General features: G+C 43.9%; 1 protein-coding gene across 1 annotated transcript in view; it reads right to left on the bottom strand.

Annotated features, from left to right (window-relative positions):
* Positions 1-14,747, bottom strand: part of EIF4E (eukaryotic translation initiation factor 4E) — a 42,883-nt gene extending 28,136 nt beyond the window's left edge. Inside the window, exons 1-2 of the mRNA XM_039541149.1 lie at positions 14,329-14,747; positions 873-979 (exon numbers count right to left, since the gene is read on the bottom strand). Of these exons, the coding sequence (XP_039397083.1) occupies positions 873-979; positions 14,329-14,346 (125 nt within the window). The 5' untranslated portion in view covers positions 14,347-14,747. The remainder of the gene's footprint in view (positions 1-872; positions 980-14,328) is intronic.
* Positions 14,748-17,958: the final 3,211 nt, after the last annotated feature.

Raw genomic sequence — 17,958 nt, 5'->3', positions numbered from 1 at the left:
ACTCCCCCCATTTACATTAATTCTTAGGAGGAAATTGGATTCGCTTAACATCGTTTCAGTTAAAGTTGCATTTTTCAGGAACATTAACTCCTCATTTAATGTTGTAGGCCTGTACTACATTTTTCTTAGAATTCTGCACCATTGCATTGCCACTGGTAATAGCAAAGTGGGAACACTAATACAAACTAGCCAGTAGAGTTTTGCCAACTTGTTGTCCAACCCTGATGAAAACAGCTGCTCAGTTGGTCTACCACTACTGCTTCCATCAGTGTAGTACAACCATGAAAACTTTAAGAAAAATACATGAAAGATGAGGGTGTATAACTCCCTAATGACATCTAGGGCTAACATCACATGTGATGCCCAGATCTGTAGCACTTAGTTGCTGGGATCGAACAGTACATTATGGTTTCTATCGAAGTATATTTCTGGACCCTGCTTGATAGGGGCTCAATTTTTGATATCAGTCACTGTCGGATGTCTGATACATGTGAAGCTCCACCTGCCCCTGGCTGATAGAAGAACGAACTTGGCCTCTCCCCACCACCTTCAGAGCATCTTGGCTGCAATAAGAAAATATACAGAGGGAAGAGATCTCAGCTACTCTATCACTGTTATTAACAGAAACAAAAGGTTTCAATTACAATAGAAGATGAACTCAGAACCAGTACAATTGGGTGTTTATTTCTTCATGAGGGTCACTGAAAAAATTTGTTAGAATAGGCTGAAAGTTTATGAACAAAAAGTGAAAAAAGAAAGCTTTTCTCTATAAAACACAATAATAATTTGACAAAATAGCAACTATGAGAATTTTGAGGTGGCGTATTTACCTGCAGAATCACAAAGCCTGGTGACAGAACAACATGGCTCACCTGTTTTGTAGTGGATGCTTAATGTACTGTTCAGGGCTGGCAACCTCCTGAGTTGGTGCTGTTTCAGTTTTCTCTTCTTCTGAAGTCTGAGGATTGGGAGTGGTTTCCTGTATAAAGAAAAGCAAAATTATTAATGTGTCTTCAACTGTATTCTGAAAACACTTAGCTACCACCCTCTTAAGTTTACTTCAGAGAATTAGCTTCCACTACCTTTTTTCTGATTAGCAGTCCAGGATCACAGCATAAAAACACATATGGCCCTGCAAGTATGCGTGCTCATCTATGCAACATGTGCGTAAATCCTAACAGGTTACAAGATATTGGACCACAAAAATTCATGTAATTTTGCTTGCTGTTTGGCTCTCCCCAGCTCCACTTTGATTTCAATGTGGTTTATACAGCTTATTTTACCAAGTACCAGAAGGCACAAAAGTCTGCTTGCGATCTTTAAGAATTGGGAGTTCCAGGAATGAGCTCTGTGCACTTTAGTTTTAGAACCATTAGCGTACAACACTGATTTCCATAATCAGTGTTTCCTGAGGAGGCAGCCATTAAATGTCAGAATTGCGGTGAAGAAGATAATTAGAATGATTTGATTTTAAGGTCTGGAATCTAATGAACAATCCCTGGAAAGTAGAGATTGCCAGCCTTTCAATGTATTTTCATAACTTTTTTCTAGCCCTAAGGGTTTTAGAGATACTTGACTCCAAAACTACTGCAGCCAGTACTAAACACTACAAGTATTGAAATTCAAACGGGGTAATTTCCAATGCCTGTACTCTCAACGTAAGCAAGTATGAGCTGAAATATGTGCCCTAAATGGCAGTGTAGTGTTAACTAAAAGTAATTCTCAGATTTGAAGTTTACCTTTCTCAATGAGTTTAAGTTACCCATTAACACCTGCTACTACAATACACCTTGATTCAAAATATCATCCTACACTTGCTTTAGAGAAAGTGCTACAGACCTCAAATATACACTGAATTTATTAAATTTAAAATAGAATATGGAAAAAACATGAGTAGAGAAGAAAATTCAGGATGTGTGTTGCTCTTCAAGTTTATTTGTCATTTCATTCTACAATTTCAAACATGACATTGTGGCTATTAACAGAACTTTAGAAAGTATAATAAAGCATTTCCAGCCGCTACTGCCATCTCTCCATCCCACTCCAATTTGCAATCCTTGCCGTAACATTCACGAGACAGGGGATGAAACACAGCTCATTCTACATTTAGGGCAAACAAAGCTGTATACAGCTGATTCTGCACAATAACTAGCACTTAGTTACACTCCACACACAAAACAAAACCTACCTAAATGTAAAAATATTCTAGACACTTCTAAATCCAGAGGCACAAAAAAGGATTTAAAAACTAGGTAAAATTTTAGACTTTATGGTCTTGATCAAAGAGAAGCAGTGCACAAGTAGATTAAGTTCAGCCATGACAAGTCAAAAGGACTTCAGCACCTGAAGTAGGAGTTATGCACTACCGAGAGACTCAAAATCCCTGCTAAGTGTAACCCTGAAGGCACCTATAATCCCTAGGTGCCTAAATTTTCACTGTAAAAGTTCCGTGACCCTAAATTTCTGCCTCTGGGTATGTACACAATTCATAAGCCCCAGTACAATCCCTCAAAGCATGTGAAAGTAGGTGTTCCATTCCACTGCCAACTTGCCTGTGGGGATAGACCCCCCTATGCGTTCTCAAATCACATGTCATACAAAACAGCTGGAGGGTGGAGGAGGAGGCAGTAGCCTCCATTATAACCTTTAGCCCAGTGGTTAGGGTACTCACTCAGGATGAGAGACAGGTTGGTTCAATCCCTCCACCCCACCTAAAGGGAAATGATTTGAACATGGATTTCCCACCTCTCAAAGTTATTCACAGTCCCAGCAGCTTCTGAGCTACTGGAACACTGAGAAGTCGAGTAGACCTGAAGGGATTATTAAACATGAAGATGAAGTGGCAGCATTTTCAAAGTATGAGATTATGTTAGTACCATATTTTACCTAGAATGCTCTTCGAATAACATGGATTACACAGAAAACCACTATTGAGGCACTGATATTTAGGACTTCACTGCTGATTCAAATACACTACAGAAAGCACAGTCTCCTGCCTTAACTGCGGAAATATTTTACTAAGAAATTATTCATATACTAATAGACTTCACTACAATATCCAAAAGTAGTAGTAGTATCCTATTTTAGAATCTGTTGCCAGATTTGGTTCACATGACAAATTTCTTTTAAAAAGGGGCACTCCATTAAATCACTCAAAATTCAAGTGTTAGTAGTTTCAGGAACTGCACCCTGCTACCTCCCACCTCCCCCCCATTAGCCTCCTGATCATTTTGTAGTTTACCAATCACATTTAATTTTTTTTAAATTGAACTCTTCCTCCTGAAGCCACCTGAAAGACCCCCCAGAGTGAAAAAAAAAAAATCAGTGAAATGGCCAACACACAAATGCTGTGAAATACACAAAGTAAACGATCTTAAAAAAAAAATCCTCTCATAATCTGATATCGTCTTAGGTTTTATACTTTAGCAACAAAATATTTTCTATCACCTAGAAGTGGGGGTTAGGGGAGGTATCCATATTTTGAAATAATGCTGGCTTTTGTTCACAGTACTTCACTGGTTTTATTAAACACAAATAAATTATGACCACCCAGAATTCTGCAAACACTAATGAAGTCTTCATCAAGACTGTTTTAATACTTATTGTACGAATGGGAAGTTTTCAAAACTTGCTGTTTTTCCTGTAGCTATTTCTATTGAGCAACCTACTCAGATCCACTAAGTAATCAGCTCTTTAAATAGCTAAAGAATAACATCTAAGAAATATTTTTTAAACCCACTAGACTAGTCACCTATTTTTCTAATTGTCCAGTGCAACCTAGGCTAGAAAGATGAATACAAGACTAACTAGGAATGGAAAAGGAAAGTGATAACTAGCAAGTGCAAGTTTTAAACAGCTTTAGAAAAATATATTAGGTATGCATGTGCTAGAAACCTTTTACTTGCTTATTGTATTTATGGATACCACGTGTATGGACCAAAACTGAATAGAAGACATTGCACTCCACCCAACAGCCTATAAAATTACATATTTCTAGTTAGAGCAATTCTGATACCAAGTAGCTTATGTGCACATTTTAAAAAGTTCATTTTCAAGATGTCATTCACAAGTGTCCTAATGATTCACTCACTTCAAAGGCCCTGCAATAGCCAACTATGATCCTTTTGGCACTGGATGACATGACTCCCTCAAAAACTAATCAAGTTATGAGATAGTTATGCAATACAAGACATGCCATCAGATCTAAGCACTGCTGTGTATGCTATCACTTGCAAAAGTTAACCTAGTCCATTAAACTGGAAGCAGAGTTTTGTGCTTCAAAGCAGAGTTGAGGATAAGTTTCAGGTATACAGAAGTTTAACTCTCAACTAGAGCAGTTTATGCTCAGTACAAATGCTATCAAGTTGAGCAAAACAGAGTGAGCTACTTAGTGGGAAAACAACATTTTAGTTTTTGCTTGTTAATGCTACTTGTTACAGTTTCTTTTGATCTTTCACATTCGACCCCTTGCCCAGATCATCAGACCAAATGTTTACACAGTGAAGCATTTATCATTATTAATCAAATGTGCAGTATATTAAATCCAATTAGTAAAACTTGCTTAAAGCTTTCAGCTGGATTGTTAAAGCCAGTTATTGATTAGTATAAACTCTGAGGTTAAAAGAGCCAAGATTCAGCTACATATTCATTGGATTAGAACAGATGTCAGTACTAGATTTTTAAGTATAGGTGAGGCCTGACTAAGCAGACAATGCTAGAGCCCTAAAATATTTTATTAGTAAAATTACCATTAGCAATAGTAGTTTCTAAAATCTCATTTAAAATGAGATTTTCTAAACATTTTACTGTTATCATTTACTAAATGCATTTCTCAAACCTGAATTTGTTTTAGGACGAGCAAGTGGGTACAAGCTTGCTTTTAAAGATCTGCCTTCTCTAGTTTTGTTAGATTTTTTCCCCAGAGATATACAGATACGGTAGCATAGTAAATCCAAACCTGGTTACCTGCTAAATTGGAAGCCTTTGTAGGGTCAACCCTGTTACTCTTATATGCACTGTAGTAGACAGCTCAATGTACTCACTACATATATTACAGTTTCTGAACAGAAAATCAGATATCGATATCTCCTGGAAAACTTGGCAGAACGATCCCATTCACAGTTTTAAAAAGATATCAAGTACATATACATGGTAACAGGATTCTGTATCTTGGGAATTTCTTCTGCATCTACTATTCTTCATAGTACAGATGTCACAAAGATTCGCAGGGACCACACACTGGCAATTAAGAGCTCCATAGCAGATGAGAGAAATCCACTGGATATTCAACTGTAACTTTTATCCCAAGAGGCCATAATTACAATCCCTATTACACATCTCTGGGAATAAACAGGTGGCCTGGGAATTTTCCACATTAAGTGGATTTTCTAGTTAAGTGCACAGCATCTGATTAAAACAGGCTTTGTCTACTGGATTCAATCATCTTCATCAGGGCTGCTACCATCACTTGCAAAACCTACAGCTACGTGCCCACACAGCCCTCTGACCCAGGGAACAGCTGCCAAGTAGCTTCCAATGTAATGAGACTCATATTAGAACATGGACATCAGCAAAAGCTTTTACTGTAACAAAATGGGAAGAAGACAAACAACGAGATTTGTAAGATAGCAATTGTGACTCTTGCAAACTAACTCCCAAAAAGTACAATTAAAAACTACTCAGCTCAAAAATAAATTAAAAAAAAATCTCTCAGTATAAAGAATTCAATTAAACCCATGCACAGCAAAAGGCACTATGCTGAGGTTAAAAGAACCAAGATTCAGCTACATATTCATTGGATTAGAACAGATGTCAGTACTAGATTTTTAAGTATAGGTGAGGCCTGACTAAGTAGACAATGCAACCTATTTAAGTTTCCATTTTAGTTACTTCTTGGGGCCTTCTTCCTGGGGGAAAAAAACCAAAGCAAAACACCAAGACTGGCAGACAAGAAATACAACCAATATTTTAGGCTGTCATGTTCACAGCGTTAGAATCCTTTAAAATGAAAGGCTCAGAACTTTCAGAAATGAAATTATTCTATTTTAAAGCTCGCTGTTCACTAGAATTGCTGGTTCTGATCTAATTATGGTATACGATCATTCAGCAACTTTCTGTAGCTATTCGTTTGGACACTAAAGCTTGAACTAATACCATCACAGGCAAAATCTTATTAAAATGTTTAAATTAATTGGATAGTCTAGTAGTTTAACTGTAATACACCCAAAAATTGAAAATCAAGAAAATTTGTGCAATTAATCAAGTTCTAGGAAGAAAAGAGGAAGTGACTTGAAGCTACTGAACTATGTGTATAAGGGAATGGCTATCCTAACCGTATACATTTTCTTAAACCAAAGATCTTAGGAAAGCAACTAGCAGTAACAACAGGAATATGACATTACCTGAAGCCCAAGTGAGATGTTACAAGAGGTTATGTAGCAAGGAGGTGCGTGAACAGAAAGAAGGCCTTTAGTATACCTTCCAGGAATAAATAAAGTGTCTACATGAAGATTAACACATTTTTCTCAAGAAGTTAAGAAACCAACTATTGTTGGCTTCCATCCAGCAACAGTTACAACAGCTTTTTTAAAAAGGGATTATGTCTACCTGAAAGTGAGCAGCACTTTTTCCAGTACTGGAGTTGCAATCTTCATAGGGCTAAAAGATGCATGTTACAAAGTATTTAGAATTGTTTTAAAGTTAATACCTTTGTGGATGTTTCTAGTTGCACAAAGTGGTTGCCCTGTGATACCAAACTTCCTGCTTACACGAGACGTGCCAGCATGTGATGTGCTGGTGCCTTTAATACTGGAACATGGAATCTGCATATGGGGATAAGGTAAGTTTCTTCAATAGTCAATATGTAAGAGGGTTCCAAATGATCTTGTTTACTTGTACCAACATTGCCACTGGTGTCTGCTGGAAGTCTCATGAGTTGGAGGACCAAGACTACGGAGGGCTTCACTTTAGATATTAGAGATTCAAGCCATTGCCAACATAATAGTATTTTGTGTTGTGAACTTCTGGTGAGTTTCCAAATGGATGTAAATTCAATAATTTGATTAAATTATTAAAGCTAGCAATTAAACAATTAGATAATGTAACATTCCAACCAATACCCAAAAATGTCATTCATGTGCTAAATCTCTTCTTTGTTGACTCACAAGTCTAAAGCTACCAAGAACAATTACAACATTAAACTTAAAGTAAAAAGCAAGGCTCTTGAAACAGGAATTTTCAAATTGATTCTAATCATGAACATATATCATATTTCAAAATTAAGCCAAAATCTGAGCCAACATTATAATCAGAAAATTTAGGACTTCCAAGGAAAACAGTACTATAGTTAAAGCACAGGATAGTCCTTGTCATCCAGTTCATTCATGCTACATCTAAGCCGCATAATTATCTGTTTAATTCAAGTAAGGTCGGGAAAATAAACTCTCTCTAATTATCATGAGGCTGAAATATTTAAATAGAACTGATAAATGAAAGTTGATGCTACATTTTCACCACACGAAAATGAAGTCAGCACACTGTTTATTAACTAACATGTTATTAGTGTAAAGTTATGAACAAAAACAAGCTCTGTGATTTATACATAAAAGACGTGGTACAAAAAATTGTTCAAATGTTAAACTTTTTTTTTAAAATCTACCTCCTGTGCTTTTGTATAATTTTGAACTATACATACTATTTAAAATCTAAGACTGCAGCCATTTGTAAGTGCCTTGGAATCAGGACTATTTAACGGCTTTTAAACACTGCAAGACCTAAGGAATTTTATCAAGTGTGCAGAGACCATACGGAACTTCAAGTTCTTACCAAGCCTCTCCAAAGGTAGAAACTCAAACTTAAAAACAAACAGTCCTATGCACTAGGATGTGACAAGAGAATAATGATGCACATTTTGAATTTCTAAAACAAACTTCTGTATTAATATGTTTAAAATGTTGAAAGTTTCAAGAAAGGAAAAAAACAACCTCAGTTTAGAAGTTTTTCCTTTCCAAGAAAGAAAATGATTCAGAAATAAAGAGAGGTGTTAAGTAGAAAACCTTAAAATAGCTAGGGCATGAAAGCAAGGTGATTTCTCACAATGTAATCCTCTCTACAAACACTTCAATTTCTTACAATTTTCACTACATCTCTCCTAGAGCTTATGATGTTTACAGAGGTCTTCATGAAGCTCTGCAGAAGTTCCTATTTTTTTATCTAATAACTTTAAAGTTTTGCACTCAGTGTTTACAGTAGCACTTACATACCATGTAAAGTGCTGTTAAAACCCAACATAGATAGGTGGTCCTATGCACTGCTTCTCACTGAGGATTAATGGATATTTAGACCACGCTGTCTGGGACACCCTTTTACAAAACTCTTTAGAAAACTTAACATTAAAAAATCTCAATTCTTTTCAAGACTCTATAACTAACTCAAACCACTTGGGTGATTATCTAAAATGGACCAGAACTTTTCCTCTGATCTAAAAGAGAAGTATGATAGATATGTTTCTGACTAAACTTTTTCAGAAAGTTAGCGTGGAATTTTTTAATTTTTATTTTTAAAGTGAGCTTATGATGGAAACTATAACAGGGTTAAAAAAAGAACTAGGTAAGTTCATGGAGGATAGGTCCATCAAAGGCTATTTGCCAGGATAAGCAGGAATGGTATCCATAGCCTCTGTTTGCCAGAAGCTGGGAATGGGCAACAAGGGATGGATCACATGATGATTACCTATTCCGTTCATTCCCTCTGGGATACCTGGCATTGGCCATTGTTGGAAGACAGGATACTGGGCTGGATGGACCTTTGGTCTGACCCAATATGGCCATTCTTATGTTCTTAAACTCTTTTAAAACTACAGTATCTCTTCATTAATAATCAACTGCACTTGAGACTGATCCCCAGTTGGTAAATACCAGCAATATATTTAAGCAAAATATAATGAACAAAACCGCTTAATTCAGTGACGCTCAACCTTTCCACACTACTATACCCATTTCAGGCGTCTGATTTGTCTTGCGTACTCCCAAGTTCTATTTCACTTAAAAACTACCTACTTACAAAAAGTGTCACAGCAGACTATTACTGAAAAATTGCTTACTTTCTCATTTTCACCATATAATTATAAAATAAATCAACTGGAAAATAAATATTGTACTTACATTTCAGGGTATAGTATACAGAACAAAGTCATTGCCTGTATGAAATTTTAGTATGTACTGACTTTGCTAGTGCACTTTATGTAGGCAAATATCTAGATGAGTTGATGTACCCCTGGAAAATCTGTGTATACCCCTGGTTTAGACCCACTGGCCTAAATCATCACACTATGACTGAATACTGTGGGAATCTCCCAACAGCAGGTCACTGATCACAATGACACTAGAAATTCCTAGTCACAGAGAGATTAAGGCCAATTTCTGTCCTAAAGCAGTTCAGGTTTAAGAACAAAAGTCAAAGCTTTTTTTGCTGTTTAATTTTCTTTTCCATAGAATAAAAGGAGTGTTAAAATTACAAAAACGCTTTAAATGTATCCTTAAATTAGAAGCTGTTTTGATATCAGCATACACACTAACTTAAACTCCAAGCCATAGTTCAGCTGCATATTTTTTAATTTAAGTAAATCATTACAAGGTCTGCCATTTCCGTTAGCAAGGGCCAAGATCCTACACACTAGTGTTTAATTATGCATAGAATCAGAAGTGTAGGGCTGGAAGGAACCTCAAAAAGTCATCAAGTCCACCCCGCTGAGCTGAAGTAGGACAAAATAAATCTAAACCACCCCTAGCAGATATTTGTCCAAACTGTTTTTAAAAACCTCAAATGACAGGGATTCCCCCACCTCCCTTGGAAGCCTATTCCAGGGATCCTTACCAAAGCTGACTCATAGCATGCAACTAGCCAAATTAAAAATGGAAGAACAGATATGAAAGTTTCAGCTAAGACACAGACTTTCAGCTCAACATAGGATCTTTTGAATGTGGAATTAGTTAACTATACAAATGCAAGTGTTAAGAAAATACATATATTTAAGTGCACTGAATAAGAACAAAATGATAAAAGCAAAATCCCATACCGAAACCTGCTTGCAATTTGGGAGATGGAAGGGTACAAGGTTACATAAGTTATCTTGTCTTATTTATCCAAACCATTCATAGGTTTAGCATGGCAGAATTTTATTTTTAAAGTTATTTTCTGCAGGCTGTTGTTGAAACCCCTGAAATAATGCCAAAGCATTAACACTGGGACTTTTTTTTTCTTTAGTGCTTTGTACAAACAGTTCTTTTCTTATTAAAAAGAAGAACATTCAGAAACAGTGAGTGTCCGCAGAGCCGAATGTCCATGACCACATTTAGTCCCCTGGAATACAGTATAAAGTGCCACTGGGTTATTACTGATCTGATGTAGCCAGGTTAACTGCAGATGACCACCTGGCTGCCCGCAGTCCATGGCTAGGCAATGATCCCTGCTGACCTTAAGTCCGATCTTCAGGACTTGACGTGTGTGGACTTCGTCTCCGAGGCAGGCTATATGACCATAAAGAGCCAGCCAGAGGTGACAAAGGAAGACTTGAATCTTCTTGAAGTCAATTCTCAATAACACATCCCCTATCACTGATTTAAAAAAAAAAAAACACAAAAAAAAAACTTTTTTTTTTATGCCCAACAGTAGCTGCTGGCAATGAATATGAAGTGCCTTCAGCATCCTGATGTTCTATTTAAGCAATACCCAGGCTTCGGATCCATATATGATGATTAAAAGTACATAGGTTTGATAGACCCATATTTTTCTTATAGATGCAATTTAACTGTAAGTTCCAAAACAGGACTCCATTTTCTTTAGGTGCTTGAGGAACATATCAAAACAGTATTTCTACATTTCATGAGATGCAATATATTGCCCTGGTTTGATACTTAAGTTACCACTAAATTCAATGGATTTTGGAGCAAGAAGAGCAAGGTAAATGAGAAATCGCCCACATCAGTATGAAACAAAGTACATATGCCAGGGTTTGAATCTTTAGTACAACTCTGACTATGAACTTACAATGCTTGTAAAATGAATACAGATTTATATATGTTGACTAACCCTAAAATAAAATGTACAAGCGCACAACTCTAAAGTAAATATACTCAGTTCCATTACAAAATGTAGCTTGCACAGATGCATGCAGCTTTGAAATTATCTTTACAGTTAGCAAGAAAAGCATTTTAAGCATTGTATTAAGGTCTATAAATATTTTCAGAGACTTCTACATCAATCAAGTAATTTGTGTTTTAATGTCTACTAGAACTAGCTGATAATATTTAAACAAGAAGAGACCTAAATTAAACTTGTGTGGAAAAACTTGCTTCTTAACACCTTTGTTTTCTTCTTTTTCTTCCCTTTTCAACAGCAAACATGGAAGAGAAGGGAGTGGGGAAGAGATCTGTACTGAAAAGTGAGTTTCTGGACGTTTGAAATGTATAAACAAAAATATTTTGGGAATTAGTTGTTCCAACACTAACATTACAGATGTTATTTTGTAGAATTATATTTGCATTGGTAACAGATGTTTCCACTGAATAAGCTTTAATGTTTTGCATTGTACCTCAAATGCTTTCAACCTGAAGAAAGGTGTCCACAGAAATTTTTTTAAAACAAAATAGCAAAAATTGCTTTAGCTTTGATTTGATTTTCCTTTAACAACCTTCCCCCTACAGGGCATCACCCTTCCCATCTCATAAGACCTTTCCTGCCTCAACTACAGAAGACACTCAGAGAAAGTAAGGTGGTACTGCGAGCTCCATAAAATGCTTCTGTGTTACACTGGAAAGGGAGATACAGGAACTACAGAAAAATGAAGGATTTATATGCCTGTAGTCCCAGATTCTGAAACCTCAACAAGCAGTTTTCCCTCTTTTTTTGAACTGTACAACAGTAAATAGTATTTTAATTCTGTACAAATAGCCAAGTATCACCCTAGAAAGTCATTAGGAGCCAACTTGTGTTGGTGAGACAAGCTTTCGAGCTTACACAGAGCTTACACGGGCACAGACCTGAAGAAGAGCTTGAAAGCTTCTCTCGCACCAACAGAAGTTGGTCTAATAAAAGATATTTTCTCATCCACTTGTCTTTAATATCCTTGGACCAACACGGCTACAACACAACAACATACAAGTGTCACTCTAGTTGTTTTATAAGCTTTATGTATTATGTTCAGAAATATGCTGGTCAGGCTTGGCAAATAGAAAAAAAATTTGAGAACAGGCAAGAGACTTATGAGGAGGCATGGAACCTTTAATTTTAAATTACCTTCAAGTTCAGTTGTAACCAAGAGTGGTTACCATATGATAGCCATTTGGTTCCTTTAGGAAAGCATGCTTTTAGTGATCCTCTGACCCTAGAAATGGTTTCCCCCCAAACTCAAGTCATGATGAAACTGTGTGAACAACAAGGGGAAACTGATGCTGTTGCTGCTTAGTCTGTTCTTTGGATAAGTCAATGACATTGTTTTCTAGGGCTGTTAGACACTGTTTACAAACATTAAATTCACTCATCTTTTGTTTATATTTAAAGTAATTTGTGTCTTTGCAGAGAGCCATTAATTGGAAATGGATGTCTATAATGTTTTCAGCTACATTTACTTCACCATAAAACAGTAAGAAAACTTCAGCGAATTGTTTTACGCAGTAGTATTTCTGTTTCTCTATGAAAATCAGTTTATTTACAACTAGGTCAAATGAGACAGTAAACTGATTCTTGTACTTTAAAAAAACATTTATTAGATTTTTAAGAGATAATAAGTAAGTTTAGCAACTTTCAAATTATATTTTCAAAATTTAATAGAATAAATCACAACTCTCAAAAAAGAGACTTATTTACCTCTTCCCCACCTTCTTTTCCAGACCCTAATACCCAATCTTGCAGGTGACCATCCCCTGAGATACATCAGCATGTATATCAAAGATGGCATCACATGAATCATGGAGAATGGCTGGAGGTGGCACACAGAAATAAAGAAAAGGCAGGCTGAAAGAATATCTAAGAAATAATATTCTCTGGAGCTCTGCTACTTAAAATTGAAACAAGGACATCAAAAATATTTAGTAAATATGTGCAAAGCAACAGCATGTCACAAGAGGAGTCGCAAATTCTCCCCAGTAATGTGGCAACAGCTTGGTAAGTGAAACGTACGTGCCAGGGTTTGTCAGGGAACAAGCCATATTAAGTTTGGATGCTTCAAACCCGAAAGGGAACAGTGATCACTTCACAAGAGTCACTTCAATGCGGCGGATGGCTCAGCACTCTATCCCCACCCGACATCTGAATGTAGGCTGCCATGCTGTCAATCCAGGGCTAAACTGCCCAGATGTCAGAGCAGTTTGGTAGAGACAGAGAAATCGATGGAAGAAGCAGGGAGCCCGTTAGCCCCTCAGTGGCCAGGAAATGTATTTCCTACCTGGCCGCACCAGGGTGGTCAGCAACACGGACATTTCACCAGACAGCACCGCCCCCTCCGCCGCCAGCGGCTGGTCCGGCCGGCCACAGTCATGGTGGCACTAGGCTCTTGCGTGGGTCACCTTCCGGCGCCGCGGCCCCTGCCCGCGCCACTCGGGTCCGCTCCCCCCCGCCCCGGACTACGAGCGCGCAGACCGGGAGAGGGTCGCCAAGGTCACTCGCAAGGGGCGCGCCAGAAGCTCCCGGTCCTGTCCGGGCGCATCACGACCCCGCCGGGAGACAGCGGGGTGGGCTCCCAGCGGGGAGCGGCGGCGGCCAAGCGCGCGCACGGGGGTCTCTCCGTTTCCCCTGTGTCAGCCGGGGCGGAAGCACACGTGGGAGACGCGCCGGGCCTCCCCCGCACGCGCCGTGCAACTGCTGGCACAATAGGAACCGCAGCCACCCGGTGTCTGGCCCCAGCACAGCAGCCCCCCCCGCCCCAAGCCCAGGCCGCGTGCGCCCCCTCTTCATCACGCGCCGGCTTCCCCCTCTTCCCTCCCACCTCACGCACGCGCCGCCCCTCGCGTCCGTTGCCCCCACCCCCCACTTCCCAGGCCTGGCGCCGGGCAGGCCCCAGGTGGTGACGGCACAATCCCCACCACGCGCCTAACTCACGGGCTCGGAATCCACCCATCCCCTCCCCCCCTCCACAGGCCGGCGCGTCCCCCTCCACGCGCGTGCGCTACTCAGAGCTTTGCCGATCCACTCTCACCCCGTCCCGCCCCAGTGGGGATCACCCCTCTCCGCCCCCCCTTGGGGAGCGGTCCCTCCTTCCCCCCTGCTTCCTTCTCTGCCCGGGCTCAGGGCAGCGGGACTCAGGGCGCGAGGGAGAGGGAATGAAACACTCACCGGTTCCACAGTCGCCATCTTAGATCGATCTGATCGCACACAAGCGCTGCGGGGAGGGGAGGGGGCGGATAAAAAATCAGATTCAAACCCGATTGGCTATCAGCGGGTCACGTGAGGCTCACGGCCGTTTGAAAGGGCTCGGCGCCTGCGCAAGGCGGGGAAAGGTGAGAGAGCGGTGCCTTCTGGGAACTGTAGTCGCTGGGGTGGGGGATGAGAGTGGAGGAGGCCGGTGCCCCTCCCCCTCCCTGCCTTCCTCTCACAGGAGAGAGACAGTCACGTGGGGGAGGGGGAGGCAGACGGGGCCTGCCAGGCTGTGTCTGAAGGGAAGGGACCCCTCGCGGCCAGACCCAGTCACTGCAGGAGCTTGGAAGCCGCCTCCGTCGGCTTCCCTGTTAGGCACTGCGGTGCTGCGTGGCCTGACACTGCCCCCTGTCACGGGGATGTCTGCACTCACAATGCATGATGCAAGCCGCCCGCCTGCACCACAGGCACCCTCAGTCAAGGGGAGACTGAGACTCCCTTCTCAATGGGCACTTGGTCTTTCTGTTTTACACACAGAGTCTGTCTAAGCTAACACTGCGTGCCAGGTGAGGCCTGGTCTGCATTAGAAAATAAAGTCAGATTAACTGTGTTGCTCAAGGGTGTGAAAAATCTCAGGGAGAGGGATGACCTGTGCTGAGGGGAGAACCCCTCCTGTTGGTGTGGGTCATGTTTGTACTGAAGCGCTGCTGCGGCGCTGCTGTAGCGTTTGAAGTGTAGAGACACACAGTGGGTCAGGTAATATCTTTTATTGCAGCAACTATTGGTGAGAGAGACAAACTGTTGAGCCACACAGAGCTCTTCTTCAGGTCTGGAGAGGCTACTTCTAGCATCACAGCCAAATGCAAGTGGAACTGATTGTTTAGCATGAATAGTTGTAAGGGACCATTCCTAGCCCTGTCTCTCTCACCAACAGAAGTTGGTCCAATAAAAGATATTACCTCACCCACTTTGTCTCTCTCATATCCTGGGACTGACATGGCTACAATTATATTGCATACCCTCAGACCGGCAGTCTATCTAACTCAGTGGCTCTCAACCTTTCCAGACTACTGTACTCCTTTCTGGAGTCTGACTTGTCTCGCGTAGTCCCAGGTGTCCCCTCATTTAAAAACTACTTGTTTACAAAATCAGACATAAAAATACAAAAGTGTCACTGCACACTATTACTGAAAAATTGCTCACTTAATTATTTTTACCATGTAATAATAAAATAAATCAATTGGAATATAAATATTGTACTTACATTTCAGTGTATAGTACAGAGGTTGGCAACCTATGGCACACGTGCCAAAGGTGGCATGCGAGCCGATTTTGCCTGGCAAACAGCTGCCAGCTGGGGTCCTGGTCGCCAGTCCCACTCAGCCTGCTGCCGGCTGAGTGAACGGAACCCCAGGCCGGCAGGAGGCTGAGCGGGGCCGGCAGCTGGGACCCCAGAGCGGCGGCAGGCATGTCCCCTGGCTCCCCCGTCACCGTGCTCAGGTTCTGCAGCTCCCAGGAGTGTGAGCCGCTGGGGCGCGGGGCCCTGAGCCTGCTGCAGGAGGGGTGCCAGCGGCTGCTCACACTCCTTGGAGCCGCAGAGCCCGAGTGCGGCGAGGGGAGAGCTGGGGGGGTGCACGGGGACTGCCACCCACATGCATCCGCTGCAGGAGCCCCCCGGGGGGGGGCACCGGGCCGCAGCCCGGGCAGGCACGCCCCCCGGCTCTCCCCTCACTGTGCTCAGGTTCTGCGGCTTCCGGAAGCGTGAGCCGCCGCTGCCCCTCCTGCAGCTCCCCCCATCCCCAGCTGCCTCAGCACTCTGCGGGGGAGGGGCTGTGCACGCAGCAGCGTGTTTTGCCTCCACGTGGAGCCAGCGTCTGACCGGTATAGGCATGGTAAGGGGAGTCCCGGGGGGCAGTCAGGGAGCAGGGGTAGGGCTGGATGGGTCGAGAGTTCTGGGGGTCCTGTCAGGTGGTGGGGAGTGGTTGGATGGGGTGTGGGAGTCCCAAGGGGCTTTCTCGGGGTGGGGGTGTGGATATGGTTGGGGCAGTCAGGGGACAGGTAGGGTCTAGGGCAGGGGTCTCAAACATGCGGCCCGCAGAGCTCCCCAGGGCCGCCCAGAGGGGGGGGCAAAGGGGGCAATTTGCCCTGGGCCCCGGGCTCCGCAGGGGCCCCCAAGAGAAAAGCGGGGGCTCCCGCCTCCGCCCCTCTCCTGGAGCCTCAGCGCATAGAGCGCCGAGTCTCCGTCCGAGCGCCTGAGCCCCGCCCCGATCCGAGCCGCGTGGGGAGGGGGCGGGGCTGGGAGCTCTGGGCTGAGCGCTGCACTCGGCGTGGAGCTCACAGCCCGCCCCTCACCACGCGGCTCTGAGCGGGACGGCTCAGGCCTCGCGAGACGCGCTTCGGGTGGGGAAGCGAGCCGCCGGGGCGGGCCGGGCCTGGGTGAAGGGAAGCGAGACCGCGAGGCGGGCCGGGCGGGCCGGGCCGGGGTGGGAAGGAAGCGAGACCCGCCGGGGCCGGGCCGGGCCGGGGGGTGGGGGAGGGAAGCGGGACCGGCCGGGGTGGGGAAAAGAGGGACCCGCCGCCGCCGAAGCGCAGCCCGGTCTTCGGTGGTGGGGGGCCCCTTCTGTTCTGGGACCCGCCGCCTAAGTGCCCCGCCGCCAAGCCACAAAACAGCTGTTGGTGGCGCTTAGCACTTTCCAGGAGGGAGGGGGGAGGAGCGGGGAGCCGCGCGCTTAGGGGGGGAGGTGGAGAAGAGACAGGACAGGGCGGGGCCTTATGGAAGGGTGGATTGGGGTGGGGCCAGGGCAGCAAGGGGGCGTGGCAGTGATGCGGCCCTCGGGGTCATTGGAGTTTGAGACCCCTGGTCTAGAGTCCTAGGGGGACAGTTATGGTGGGAGGGGGTCTCAGGAGGGGGCAATCAGGGACAAGGAGCAGGGAGGCTTAGGTAGGGGGTGGGGTTCTGGGGGACAGTTAGGGGCAGGGGTCCCAGGAGGGGGCAATCAGGGGACAAGGAGCGGGGGGGTTGGGGGTTCTGACAGGGGCAGTAGGGGTGGGACGTGGGAGGGTGTGGATGGGGGCGGGGCTAGGGCAGGGCTCTCCCTAGGCGAGGGGGGGACCCAGAGGGCGCATGGGGGCTGGCGCCCGCATATATCCACTGCAGCCTTCAGGAGCCCCCGGGGGGACGCCGGGACGCAGCCTGGACAGGAGGGGCAAGGGGGTGGGGCTGCTCCCCGTTAGCAGCGCCGCCACCTTTGCAGGGCTGCTGCCTCCCTGCACCGCACTGGCTCCTCCATGGCTGGGGCTCTCCAGTGCCTCCAGAAGGTGGCTCCTCCCTGCCAAGCTGCTGCAGTGGCCCAAGCCCGGCAAAGCCAGTGAGTGGACTCGGGGTGAGGGCCACTGGGGTGGGGTGGGGAGGGCTCGCGGGGGGTATGTGCTGTGCACCCTCCAGGGGAATTCAGGGGGCGGGGAGGGGGGAACCTGGTCTGGGGAGCAGCCCCTGGGCATGGCTGACCCCTGGGCAGGCAGGCCCCTAGGGTCTATAAGGACTCATTGGGATTTTCCCCTCAATGAACCGATGTGTGTGTGTGAGAGTGGGGTGGGGAGGGGGGGTGC

Source organism: Mauremys reevesii, linkage group 5 (assembly GCF_016161935.1).
Source record: "Mauremys reevesii isolate NIE-2019 linkage group 5, ASM1616193v1, whole genome shotgun sequence".
NCBI lineage: Eukaryota > Metazoa > Chordata > Testudines > Geoemydidae > Mauremys > Mauremys reevesii.
This window is presented reverse-complemented; position numbering and strand designations above follow the sequence as displayed.